The sequence below is a fragment of the Numenius arquata genome, chromosome 15 (assembly GCF_964106895.1).
Source record: "Numenius arquata chromosome 15, bNumArq3.hap1.1, whole genome shotgun sequence".
NCBI lineage: Eukaryota > Metazoa > Chordata > Aves > Charadriiformes > Scolopacidae > Numenius > Numenius arquata.
In genome coordinates this window covers 17,029,581-17,043,121 of record NC_133590.1, presented here as the reverse complement: position 1 = coordinate 17,043,121, position 13,541 = coordinate 17,029,581, and the positions used below count along the sequence as shown (strand labels likewise).

At 51.2% G+C, this 13,541-nt stretch overlaps 1 protein-coding gene across 1 annotated transcript in view; it reads left to right on the top strand.

Annotated features, from left to right (window-relative positions):
- STK32C (serine/threonine kinase 32C) overlaps positions 1–11,756 on the top strand; it is a 73,503-nt gene extending 61,747 nt beyond the window's left edge. Inside the window, exons 3-12 of the mRNA XM_074158930.1 lie at positions 2,704–2,855; positions 4,494–4,667; positions 5,089–5,126; positions 6,546–6,635; positions 7,128–7,231; positions 7,330–7,446; positions 8,515–8,640; positions 8,793–8,924; positions 10,776–10,843; positions 11,618–11,756. Coding sequence (XP_074015031.1) covers positions 2,704–2,855; positions 4,494–4,667; positions 5,089–5,126; positions 6,546–6,635; positions 7,128–7,231; positions 7,330–7,446; positions 8,515–8,640; positions 8,793–8,924; positions 10,776–10,843; positions 11,618–11,756 — 1,140 coding nt within the window. The remainder of the gene's footprint in view (positions 1–2,703; positions 2,856–4,493; positions 4,668–5,088; positions 5,127–6,545; positions 6,636–7,127; positions 7,232–7,329; positions 7,447–8,514; positions 8,641–8,792; positions 8,925–10,775; positions 10,844–11,617) is intronic.
- Positions 11,757–13,541: the final 1,785 nt, after the last annotated feature.

Sequence of the window (13,541 nt, the reverse complement as noted above, 5' to 3'; positions counted from 1 at the left end):
GTGCCATGTCTTGAGCAATATACTACCAGCTGATGCCTGCCTTCTGCTTCGCAAATCTGGCAGCGTCACATACAATTTTTTCTAATGGCTGTATTTAACCACTGAAAATTCCCTTTGTGCAGCAAGGGACCGCATTATGCAGAATGAGGACAAAGTAGTCTCTTCTTTCTGCTTTCTTGCATTGCTTCATGTTGTAGATCTGCTTGAAAATGGACTGAGATTCATTTAAAAAACCACTCTGACTTGTTACCGAGTAGATGTTTACTCCATCCCCAGGAACAGATGCACGAATGGAGAAGCACAAAAAAGAAAAGGTTGGGGCACTGATGCAGCAGGTACCAGGGGGACCGCACGCCCTGGGCCTCCTCCCGCTCCTCCCAGGAGCCACCCCGGCGCATGAGGAACCTTGGTGGGCAGAGGGACATCTCCATCGGCGCCCACGCTGGGGTTCTGTGCCGGAGAACAGAGAACAACAATTTCCAGGGTGCCTGAAACTGGCACTGCTTTGTATGTAGGTGATGCTGTTCCATTTGAGAAAACTATTTATTATGGCTACACAGTACAAGAAGTTTTCATCATTTTCTCATTTATTATACTAAGTTTCCATTTTCCCTGCAGAGAAACAAGAAGCAAGTGACATAAATATAAAATGCAATGCCTGTTAAGATATTGCAAGTCACAACCTAAAAAAAAAAAAAAAAATAAATATAGACATAAATGTGGAATAAACTGACATCAGGAAGGAATGTTGTTCAGTGCCTGGATGGCTGTTTTCCAAAGGTTTGTTTTTGGAGAAGTTATATGACCATGTTTTAAAGGGATATCGTTAGGTCTTTTCTGCTGAAAAAATTTATGAAATATGAAGTTATTTTTGCCTGTCGGCAGGCGTGGGACTTGGCATTGCCACTGCGGGTGGAGGACGGGCAGCCAGCAGTGGGGGGGCAGTGGGGGACTGAGCGGGGTCTGGGGACCCCGAGCTCCCTCTGCTGTGTCCGACCCGCTCCCGCTCCCACCATGAGCGTCTCTGCCATCGGTGCCACCCTCTGGGCACAGCCCAAGGGCCACTGGGAGAAAATTGCTCCGGTCAAGCTGCCCCAGCAGTGAGTGAGCCTTTAACGTCAGGTCTGAGCTGTGCCAGGAGTTATTTCAATACATAATTTTCTGTTCTTACTATAATTGCAATGACGACGGCAGAATAATCCCCGTAATTTCAGTGCGCATCACTAATTGGGATGTTTTTATCAGGCTAATGATAACCACCTATTATTTTGTCACCTTCTTGCTGTAATGTGTCCTTGATGACACTATTGTGCGCCATTAGCGCTTGCAAAATGGTTATTAATGGCAGCATTTTAGAAGTGCAGGAGAGTTCAGCGGCTCCCGTCTGTCCGCGATGTTTTCTGCCGTCCATGGAAACTCCCTGTACTTGCTCCCCCGCTGCGTAAGTGTGACCCCCTCTCCGAGGAGCTGCGTGAAGCCACCCCCAGGTCACCCTCCCTGCGCCGCACCGGAGGAAGGCTGCATGACCAAAATGCCAAATTACTGATTTTTCAAAGAAGATACATCCAGCGCATTCTAATTGTGGGCATGTCTGATAATTAACAGAGGATAAATGTAATTATACCAGATGTAGAAATTTCATTAGTTCATTTAAAAATAGTTACTTTGATAACTAATTATCTCTTTTAAATATAGTTACCTTGGTAATTAAGGTGTCGTCAGTGTCAGAGGAGGCACACCGGTGCTGGCTGGGGATGCGGTGCCAGCCCGGCGGCTGCGTGCCTGTCAGGGGAGCGGGTGCTGGGGCCGGGGATGGGTTCCCCGCCGGTGCCCGGGGCTGCGGGCGCTGCGAGCCGGGACGGGGATGGCTGCGAGCGGTGCTGGGACACTGAGGTTTCGCCTGGGGACCCCCCATGGCCTCCTGATGGCCCGGCCGGGAGAAGGGGCCGTGGGGCCTCTGCGGGGGGGAGCAGACTGGGCAGGGACTGGCCAGCGACAGGGACGGGCCAGTGGCCGCCACCTCAGTCCGCAGCATGGCCTGTGCCCGGGGAAGGACCTGTCCCCGTTGGCCATGGCGTGGTCCTGCAGGAGGGTGGGAGCCTGGGCTGGGAGCACTGGAGGGGCTCGGGGGTCCGGGTCTTGCAAGGACGGAGTACTGCTGCGCTCCCAGGGACAGGGTGTTTGCGGTTGCTTTTAACAAAATCACATTTTAGTCGCTTTCCGCTAAAAGAAATCGGAGTATTTTGACCTTTGTGAGCACAGCTACGCACGCGATAGGTTCAAACCAGTCTTCTGGAGGTTCTGAGCAGAATGGGGTCCAGGCTGGAGAGAAGCCCTGCAGCTGCCTGAAGCCGGTCTCCGTGTGGGGGCAGCGAGCAGAAAGCTCTCTCCCACAGCTCCCAGACACCGTTCCCTGCGGGAAAGCTCTCCCCGGAGCCGGGCGTCACGTCCTGGGGGCACCTCTTGTGTGGGTGCACAGTGACAGGCAGCCGGTGGGGTGGTGCCCAGGGACACTGTCCCGTGAGCAGGGAGGCTTGGGAGGGAGATCCCAAGAGATCTCTGAGATCCCAAGTCGCAGCCCAGGGATCAGGATGTGGGATGGAAGTGCTGAGCAGTTTGGGTCTCAGCCCAGTAAAGCAGCAAACGAGGACATGGAACATTTCACTAAATCTCTTTTTTCCTTCCCTTTGGGTGGTACTTTAGGTGTGTATTGTGCAGAAGAGGGACACTGAGAAGATGTATGCCATGAAGTACATGAACAAACAGCAGTGCATTGAAAGAGATGAGGTTCGCAACGTGTTCAGGGAGCTGGAAATCCTGCAGGAGATCGAGCACGTGTTCCTGGTGAACCTCTGGTGAGTGTCCTCTCCTCTCTGCCTGCCCCCAGGTCCTCGCAATGCCCCGTCCTTTGGGGTCAGGGACATCCGTGGGAGCATCCCAGTGAGCTGCTACGATCCATGTCCCTGATACTGTGAAATGTGGTCAGGAGACAGAGCACGGAAGATACCTGAACGTTACGGCACCAAACATTTTAAAACACCTTAGACTCTCTTTTTCCATCAAAACCTGTATGTGCGTGCTGGGTGTTTTTCACAGTCTCCTTGCAAATACACGATCAGGTCCCTCCTAAGGGGCCCCCTGCCAATTTAACCGTAAAATATTTTAGTTCCATGGGGTGCTGGGGTGCAGGTGGAGTCAGGTGTCTTGAGGCAGCCACTGGTAGAGAAATAATCCATCCGTGTGCGTGGAGGCACTGAGATCCGTGACAGTCTGTGGTGAATCGGATACTGTTTGGGGCCAATTTTTCTAGCAAACAACAGCTTGAAAAGTCAAAGAAACTAGAATTTTTAGAGATGATGATTAATAACTTTTATTAATAGAAAAATGATTCAAAGCGTATAGTGTTTTACACAGTATTTGGTCCCTCTGTTCTGCATGTAATTTTTCACTCTCTCTAGACAGGATATGTTTCAAAAGCATTACCAACTACAGCTATTTGTTAAATTTCAGCCTGATTTGAGGAGATTTTTTTTAAAATTAGACCCTAAAACATTACCCAGTAACTTGGCAGGGCTGGGGTAATGGTTGGACTTGATGATCTTAAAGGTCTTTTCCAACCGAAAGGATTCTAGGATTCTATGAAATACTTTTTTTTTCCAACAAGCAATGAAATTCGTGAGAAGTGTTGCTCTCTTAGCAAATTTTTCCCTTTCAGCTCGTACTTTTAGAATAAGACTACATTTGAGACGAGAGCAGAAGTGTGTGATTCATAAGTATTATACAATCCCACATACTCTTTCCTCAGAAATACTGTCACCAAATATAACAATTGAGCGTTGTTTTGGAGTGTATCCTCACTGCTATCCGTCTCCTGCGGGATCCACCCTAGATTTAGAGAGGCGTTTTACTCCACAGTAAATATAAACCTCTTTTTCTGGTTTTTATGGTTAAATTAGCACTTGTGTTTTCCAACTCTTTTTTTCGGGATCAGCGGAGGTATTTTAAGTATAGGTTTGTCAGATTGTTCTTAGTTGAAAATGTGAAGTTTCTCTGGAGGGACTGGCTGTGGAAGCCCCGAGCTCTGTCTGGGCTCTGCAGGAGGTGGCAGTGGCGGGGCGAGAGGGGGTTAATGAGGATAATTACCCCTTCAGAGGATGTGTGGCTTAGGGTAGCAATGGGTTAAAAAGCAAGGCGGCATCTTGAGTTGTGCTTGCTTCATTAGAGAGGTGTAAGCAGTGAGGTGGGCAGCTGCTGGTAGTGGGGGTATTGGCAGTTTTCACAGGAATCATAGAATCATGGAATCACAGAACGGTTTGGGTTGGAAGGGATGTTAAAGCCCCCCCAGTGCCACCCCCTGCCCTGGGCAGGGACACCTCCCACCAGACCAGGTTGCTCCAAGCCCCCTCCAGCCTGGCCTTGGAGCTGTGTAATTAGGAGCGGGAGGAAGCCTGGCCTGTGCCTCCCCTGCTCGCTCACGCAACACCGTCCCGCAGGTACTCCTTCCAGGACGAGGAGGACATGTTCATGGTGGTGGACTTGCTTCTCGGTGGCGACCTGCGCTATCATCTGCAGCAGAATGTCCAGTTTACGGAAGAAACGGTCAAACTCTACATCTGTGAGATGGCGCTGGCTCTCGACTACCTGCGAAGCCAGCACATTATCCACAGGTAACGGCGCTGGGGACCTGCTGGTATGAAACCGCGCCGGCAGCGCTGGGCCTGGGCGCCCTCCGGCTGCTGGTCCTGTCCCCGTCACTCCGAGGGAGCCTCACGCTTCACCCAGGGCTGACAGCCTCCCCCAGGATGGGTTTACAGACAATGGAGGGCTTCACAGAAATAGGCCCGGTCTTGCGTTGTTAATTTTATGTGGAAATCTGCCTGAATAAGTTGGATGCTCCCACTTTTTTGCCCAGTTGCCCAGGAAAAGCGTATTTCTAGTCCATCATAAAGGGACGTGTCTCACGTTGGGGTGTTTTTGTTTTATACCTTTCTAATTTTGGTAGATAAAAAAGTTGTAGGTTTTTTGTTGCTGAGTTGTATCCTTGATCTGCCTGAGATTTCATCTTGCTGTAACCTTGCTTCTTTACAGAGATGTGAAACCAGACAACATCCTCCTTGATGAGCAAGGTAGGACCTCCCTGCCTTGCTTTGTCTGCCTCCTTCATCCGAGGGACAGTGTTGAATACTGTGTGTCTTTTTATCTGGAGAAGGTGTGGAAAAGGCACTGCTCCTTCCATAGGCTGGTGTTTGGTCGGACATACCTGTGCACTGTAATGCCAGGGAAGATCCACCACGGGCAGCCGCTCTCCTGGTTGCCCCCATCTCGCTTTGCCCCCACGCTGCCTCCTCCCTCCCTGGTGCCCCCATGCACAGGTCACCCATCCAGAGACGCGGTACCTGGCATTGGGGAGGGCACGAAGCACAGGAACTGATTTTGTTGAGTTTTAGAGCGAGTGATCTGCACTTTTAGGATAGTTTTGATGTCTTCTTGGGGTGATGGATCTGGGCTGAGACAGTTGGAGTGAGTTCAGGAACTGGCTGAGAGCATCTACAAGAGCATCCACTGGTAATACTATCTCAGTGGTCTCCTGGAATACCACAGGAGATCCTATAATGACCTCTGTTCCAGCAGTAGATCTTATAAAATGAAGACACAATCTCTTAGGCTCCAAACCATCCAAGTTTTATCATAAAGCCTCATAAAAACCAAAACTCGTGCTTGCATGGAAGTTAATTAGAAAATAGCATGGAGTATAAAGCCCAAACATAAATGGGAAAAAGGAGATGTAAGGGAAGCTTCATGGGACAAGGCAGTCAGGGATTCACACCCCATTTCCATATCTGCCTTGTAGGCAGAGAGCAGAAAGTAGCTCCAGAAGGGCAAGTGGTGGGTTTTCTGTATACCAGGCTGCCTTGAAAATAATGGCCTTTTCTGAATTTTAACTTCAGTCCTGATGACAGAGAAAGTAGAAACAGAGAGAAGGTGTTCCAGCACTTTTCGAAATATCTTAATGATTTCTTAGTACGAGTGTAGGGTTTGGGAAGTGGTGATATGTGTGGTAAGTGTTTTGTTCAGCCAGCCTGTCCAAATCTGCCGTGGTCTGTGCAGAATGGCAGTGGAGTGGTTTAGCTTTGGGACTTTGGGGTAGTTGTGGTTCAATGGCTTTCATCAAAAATGGTTCTAGGGTTTTAATCAATGTGACCAAGGCAACATCTAGTGTAGTGTTTCCCTGTTGTCTTCTTCACTGGCTGTGGTTTCTGGCTAGAGCAGTTTGACCAAGTGCTGGAGCTGCTGTAGGTTACTAGTTGGCTCCAAGGGTGATTTAACATCAAGACCCCAAAACAGCTTCCATTTAATCACCCAGCCAGCCCGAGGTCCTGGAAAAGCTCCAGGGTCTGTTGTGGCCGTTGGTGGGGTTTGACCCCAACCTGCCCATGCTACACCATCCGAGGGCAGGAGCTTGTGGAAAGGAATGTGATCTGACTCTGCACTGCCAATGTTCTGTGCTGCCATTAATTCCTTCTTAAAATGTGTCTTTATTTAAGGTCATGCACATTTAACAGATTTTAATATTGCAACAATAATTAGGGATGGTGAAAGAGCAACTGCATTAGCTGGAACAAAGCCATACATGGGTAAGAAATAAGAGCTGCTCCTTACGTCTGTATTTCACGTTTCAGTGTGCTCACCGCATGCTGCCTGACAGTCCCTGTCTGTGACAAAGGCGCTGAATTAATTTAGCACATTAATGCATGCGCCCAACTCATCCAGCGGAGCCTAATCGTTTGAAAAGTGAAACTCCTGGGGCGAGCGAACCGTTGCCAGCACCCGCTCCCCATCCCGCCCTGCCCTCCCCGCTGGCACCGGCTGGGACCTGCTGCGGTTCCTGCTGTGGTTCCTGCCGTCCCTTGCCCAACTTGGGGGGCTCTCCCCATCTGTACCCCAAATCCCAGCTGCCCCATAACCCCTGCTGCTGCTCCCGCTGTTCTCCCCCGCCTCGCAAAGCCTCCCCTCAGGCATTACTGCATAAAAATAACCATAAGGTTCATGTACCGACTTGCCTGAAACACTGAAATAGAAACAAACTGGTCAGTGAATAACCTGTTGCGTTTGCCCTTTCTCTTCAGCCCCGGAGATTTTCCATTCCTTCATGAACGGTGGGACGGGCTACTCCTTTGAGGTTGACTGGTGGTCACTGGGAGTCATGGCTTACGAGCTGCTGCGGGGCTGGGTAGGGCTCCCGGCCGGTCCGGGGTCTAAGAACCCGCTTTCTGAATGACTGCAGAGGGGAAAGAGAATGTCTTCTCATCTGTCCGTTTTTCCCCCCAGAGGCCGTATGACATCCACTCCAACAACCCTGTGGAGTCTTTGATTCAGCTCTTCAGTACTGTCAGTGTTCAGTACTCCTCTACGTGGTCAAAAGAGATGGTTGCTCTATTAAGAAAGGTGAGTCGTCCTGCTGGTGTGGTTTACATTGTACATTAGCTGCAGCACACATGGGACTACCTGGAAAATGTTCAGCATATTAATAAATAATGTAAAATTGAAATAGGACTAATTTTTATTACTTTGTTCAGGCTTAAGCACAGATTAATCTTGTGTTTTGTTTATTATAACACATTCTATGTTACTATTATTATGCTGGTTATGTATTCTATGATTCTATGCTGCGTTAGGTGCTCCTTCTCACCGGTTCTGCCGGGACGAAGGGTCTGATTCGGTGTGTTTGGTTGCGAGAACTGTCTGGGGGGGTTCTGTACCTGAGGATGATCTGCTGCTTTCCTTGTTCTGCACCACAAAGTTGCTGGTTTGGAGTGGAGGCTGTGGTTGCAGCTTCTGCCTGCTTGGGAACTCAGAAAAGTAGTTGATGGGTGTGCTATAAGAAAGCTGTACACGGTACTGAGAGCAGATCAGTGACTCCAGTGGAAGTTGATGTTGGGTGGACAATATACATAATTAGATTTTGTTTTGATGAGAAGCAGCATTGTTAGTTACGGCTGCGATGCAGCATTCGGCAGGTTCACATTGCCACCTGCTGGGCTGCAGTCGGACTTCTAGAGACTGGGAGAGAATTAAACGTCTCACCAGGAAGACGGAAGATAACTTTATATTGTGAATAAGTGCCTGAAAAGTTCCCCAGGCAGCAGCTGCTGGCCAAGGCGGTGTTTTCCCCGCACCCTTCACAAGCATCCCCGTGCTGGGCTGGGCTGTAGGTGCCGTGACCATCGCCTGCTTCTTGCATAGCTGCCTCGGCACCGGGAAGATGCTCAGTGCTGACTTTATTTTAAAAAGGTTGTAACCACCTATAATTAGTGTGCCTAGAATTATGTTGCCGTTTTTTAAAGGTTTCACAATCTCCACAACATTTTTCTAATGTGCTTTTTTTCTGTCATCCGCTAGGTATTTCCCCTGGCAGGAGGGTCTCTGCGTGGCCGGACCCTCCGAGTCGCCCTGAAGGCAGGGTGCTGCGGGGCTCCTCCTTCTCCTCTGACGGGAGCGCTTTTCTCTCCCCAGCTGCTGACGGTGAACCCTGAGCATCGCTTTTCCTGCCTGGCCGACATCCAGGCCTCGGCATACTTGTCCGGCGTGGTCTGGAGTGACATCAGCGAGAAGCGGGTGGCACCGGGCTTCGTCCCCAACGTGAGTAGGAGCCACCCGTGTCCCCGCTTCTCCTCGTTAGAGGAACTGCTGTGTCCAGCAGAGGCTTTTCTGACGGAGAAGTGGTTTCTGGGTGTATTTGCTGGAAGAGTCTCTGCCGTGCCTGACGCGGGGTCTGTCCTGTGTCCCCGCAGAAGGGCCGCCTGCACTGCGACCCCACCTTCGAGCTGGAGGAGATGATTCTGGAGTCGAGGCCGTTGCACAAGAAGAAGAAGAGGCTGGCAAAGAACAAGTCGAGGGATAACAGCAAAGACAGCTCGCAGTCCGTAAGTGGTTTCCGGGGTAATGGCCGGCTGGGAAAAAAGGCTGCGCTGCTGAATTTGGGGGTGTAGAGCAGTAGTTACTGTGACAATGCAGGTTTATTTTGATAAAAACATTTCCCGATGGAGTCTTCCCAACAACCTCTTATGTAAGTTGGATAAAACTCTTTCACGGTAATCTGTACTTTGGAAAACGAAATGAGAAACAGAGATCTGGGCACACTGGTCAAGAGAAAAATTAAAAAAAAAATACATACACATCCTTACGATGTTCACCGTTGGGAAAGGCGCTGCCCATGTCTGTGCTGGGATGGGATCACATGGGAGCAGTGTCTCCAAGCACTGGCAATGGCCACGCAGAATCATCCCACTAGTCCATCCCAGTTTTGGGGAACTGCCCCCCGTTTTCGCTGACCACACGAGCTGTGCCGCGTGAGCCCGTGGCTCTGCCAGCTCCTGCACCAGGCGAGCTCTGGCTGCGCTGCCGGGGAGACCGGCACACGAGTGTGGGAGAAGTGTGTCAGTGAGCGTGTTCTGCAGAGAGAGATCCATTAGCCAGGAAATCAAGCTAGAGATGCAAGGCATTTGTGTCTCTTTTCACTGTGGGAGTCACGGTGCTTTCGTATCGCTGGGGAGATAAATACAAGCTCGTTTCTACAGAGGAGACCCGTCCCAGGGGTAAACCAGCTCCTGCAGGGAAGCCGGTACTCTGTCCTGCAGCAACCAGAGGTCTGTGAGGGGTGTTTGGGGGCTGTAAGGGCTGTTTGGGGCTGTGAGGGGTGTTTGGGGGCTGTAAGGGCTGTTTGGGGGCTGTAAGGGATGTTTGGGGCTGTAAGGGCTGTTTGGGGGCTGTAAGGAGTGTTTGGGGTATGGTGGTGTGTGGGGAGGCCAGTGAGAGCAAATGCACGTCACCCACCGTCCCTGCTTGCCCCGCACAGTGCCTCTGAGCTGCCCAAATCCCAGACTCGGGGAGCAAACGCTGCTCCCCCCGGCGAGGCCAGGACCATCCTGGTCCTAGGGCAGCAGGGAGCGCCAGACGGGATTTCGCCTGTCTCCTTGTCTGCGCCAATTATCTGCAATGGATCCCTTCCCTCTTCAGCGGGAGCTAATGCTGCGATCAATGATACTTACTGTAAATGCTGAAGAAGAAATCGGGAAGTGAGGGAGGAAAAAAACAGAATCAGCAAATTTGCAAATACCTCTCGGAGGTTTTGCTGCCGAGAGCGCAGGGCGCTTTGCCTGCCCGCACCCACGGCCTTGGCCAGGCTCCTGTCCCTCCCGGTGGCCATGGCCCGTGGCTGGGGGCGCAGGGCCCAGACGCTGCCTGGGCAGGAGATGGGCGTCCCTGCTTGGGCTGGAGGTGGAGTCTGGCTCCAGAGGAGGTCCCTGCACCTGGACAGAGGTGATGCAGGAGGTGAAATAAAGGCAGAAATGGGAAGCATGGGCTGCCCCCACCCCGGGGACAGCCGTCCGTGGGACGAGGTACCACTTTCTGCCTTGCTCTTGCAAGGGCTCTCAGGCACAGGCTTTGTGCTGGTCTCTCCCCCGCGCTGCCGTTCCTTCCCATGGGCAGATCTCACTCCCAAAACCAGAATACACAGATTATTGTGTATTATCTCTGTTTATTTGGAAAACAGTGGGCTGTCTGTGTTTCACAGAGAACTCTGCTCACTGCGGCTGAAACAGGCTACCGGTGAAAGCCATGAAGGCAGTCAGGGTGCTCTTTCCATCATGTGTTTGGGCTGAGGTTTCTGGTGGCTGGGAGGCTCCGTGGTGCAGCTGGAAGTGCCGTGACGCTGGAGGCAGCAATGCCAGGCAAATGGGGCTGCTTATGCCTGTGTTGTTTTTCCTCAACAGGAAAATGACTATCTCCAAGAATGCCTTGAAGCCATCCAGCAAGACTTTGTCATCTTTAACAGAGAGAAGTGAGTGTGTGGGGTATTGTTTTTTAAGGAAAAAATGCTCTTTTTCCTGACTTCCCTTAGGAATCAGAGTGCTGGTGCCTGACGTTTTGCTGCCGGCTTAGCCCTGGGTGACTGGTGTCAGCCGAGGAGCTCAGGTGCTGCCTCTGTATGAACAGCAGTTCTCACCAGAAAGGGAGACAAGATCAGGGACTATTAATCGTTACTATCAAACAAAATATGCTGCAGAGACAATTCTGGGATTTAACGTATGTATGTGACACTGCTTCAGCTCCCCCGTTGCATCTTCTCGTCCATCCTGCTTTTAGAGGATGATGTTTTGGAAAATGAAGGCAAGGAAGGTGCCGAAATCTCTGCGGGTGCTGAGCGAGCAGGGAAAGCACTGGAGTTGAGCAGGAGCCCACCGACACGATGACGTGTGGTTCCTCGGTGAAGCAGGAGACTCTCCATGGGGAGGCGGTGGGTGGCGGGGGGCACAGGGCCCTTCTGGCTGAGGTCTGGGTGGGCAGCACTCCCGAAAGCTGAACCCTTGGAGGTCAGTGCGGAGTATTTCAGAGCACTTCGGTGCGCTTTGCTGGTACATCAGTCCCTGTCATGACTTCCTCTGTACTCTGTGTGTCCTCTGCTTTACCGCGGGTCTGCTGTAGGCAGCTCATGCAGAGTGGTACCTGGGTAGCCTGGGGCACGCTGGCCACTGCAGGCCACCTTCACACCGCTCCTGCAGGGCGTTGGATGCGGGGATGACGCTGTAACGCCTGGTCCCTCTGCTCTGCACAGGCTAAAGAGGAGCCAAGAGCCGCCGAGCGAGTCCGTGTCCCCCCCCGAGACCACCGACGAAGCCGAGACGGAGGCCGAGTCCGAGACCTCCAACTTGAACATGTGCGGCTCCGTCTGCTCCTCGGCAGGCAGCAGTTAGGCTGCAGCCACCCGGCGAGGGCCACTGGCCCGTGCCGCCCCGAAAAAACCGTTCTCAGGTCGCGCTGAGCACCACAGGCTGTCCTCCGGTGCCACCGGAGATGCCACCGACAACGTCCTGCCAAGCTGTAGCAAAACAGATAGTTCTTACAGAACTGCCTTCCTGGGTTTAACGGCTCGCCAGTTCGGCACACTGGTTGCCTGTCGTGGGTAAAAATACTCGCTATGCAACTTGTCGAGGGAGGTAGATCAACTTCTGTACTTGTTCTTTTTTAATGTCAGATTGCTGATCTGCACATGTTTTTAATACCGTAAGGTGACAAGAGAAGTGACATCCTTGGGTCCGAGGGAAGACACTGCGCAGGTGTGGAGGGGGAGGAAGGCTGAATAAATAGGTGGTTTGAATTTCACTTTGCTGCTCCCTGCTCATGAAGGCTGCCGTGGGGACAAGCAGTCCCCGTGGACGTGGTACCAGCCCCGCGTTCCTCTGGGCTGCGGCGGTGGCACCAGCTCCTGGGAGCCTCCAGCGTGAGGACATCCCAGGCATGTCATTGTCCTCATCACCTGTCACAATTCCTTTCTCAACTCGGGGCAAATAAATGTTCTTTTGTGCACTCCATGGATTCTTCTGGGGCTGGGTAATGATTAACCACGTAATTGAAATGCAGAGTGTATTTAAAATACTCACTTTCCTCACCGAGCTGCTGCGAGTGGCCAGGGGCTGTGCGATGGACCCGAGGGGGTGGTGCTGTCTGTCCCTGCGCACAGGACACGGTGTGTCACAGGTTCAGATTTTATTGGAGGCCACGTGGGTGGCTTTGCCATGCTGCTCGGTTCTGAGAGGGGAATAGCTCATTCCACCCTTTGATTTATTTTATTTTCAGTGTAAAGTAGAAGTACTGTATATAATTTACCAATACCTGTTTTACCTTCTTACTGAGACGGGAGATCTCTCTACCTGTGTCCAGCTGTGGATGTTGCCTTTCTTCTTGTTTCAGAAGCCTTCACTATATTAGTTGCTTAATCTGCTGTAGAGTGGCTTTTGGTTACTATTGCTGAAAACAAGCCATGGGTCCTGCTGCAGCATCCGGCTGCTGTGGTACAGGGGGTTCCTTGGAACTGCATTCGCCTTCAAACCATCGACATCTCTTTGCTGCCAGACATTAGGAGAGCGCAGGGTTTGCATCCTTACTCTATATTCCTAAAGCAAAATGGATAGAAAATGTTTTTAACAGACGCAGACTCTTTCAGGACAAATTTTGCTGCGTTTTTGGGTTTGGTGAATAAAATAGAAAGGCACAACTGGTACAAAACAATTTTATACAAAAAAAAATGACACGGCACATTTCTTTTCCACAGTTTTATGTGGACATTAGTACGTGGCTAAAATTGTGCAGAACCAGATTTTTGTGGAAGCCTTCAAAAGAAGTGTTTGGGTGTGGGGCAGGAGGTCTGAGATCAGTGCTCTCCCCTGCACCTTTCCCCGGCTCTGACCCCCTGCCCTCCCCCCACCGAACTCCCGGATTACTGCTGCCAGGGTCACCTCATTACCCTGATCACCTAATTAGCTTCTCATCAGAGCACTCTGATAACCCTGCTGCCACGAGGGGCAAGAGACCCACTTCTTGGCCTGATGGGGCTCAGGTGGGGCAGGAGAAGCAGCAGGAGGGTCAAAACCGAGTATTTATTCAGGAGTTAAAAGTTACGGATGATTTACTCCACGGCTGTGGGTAGGTTTTTTCAGTAAGATCCGTCTCACTGTTTATCATCTTTCTGTAAATAATGG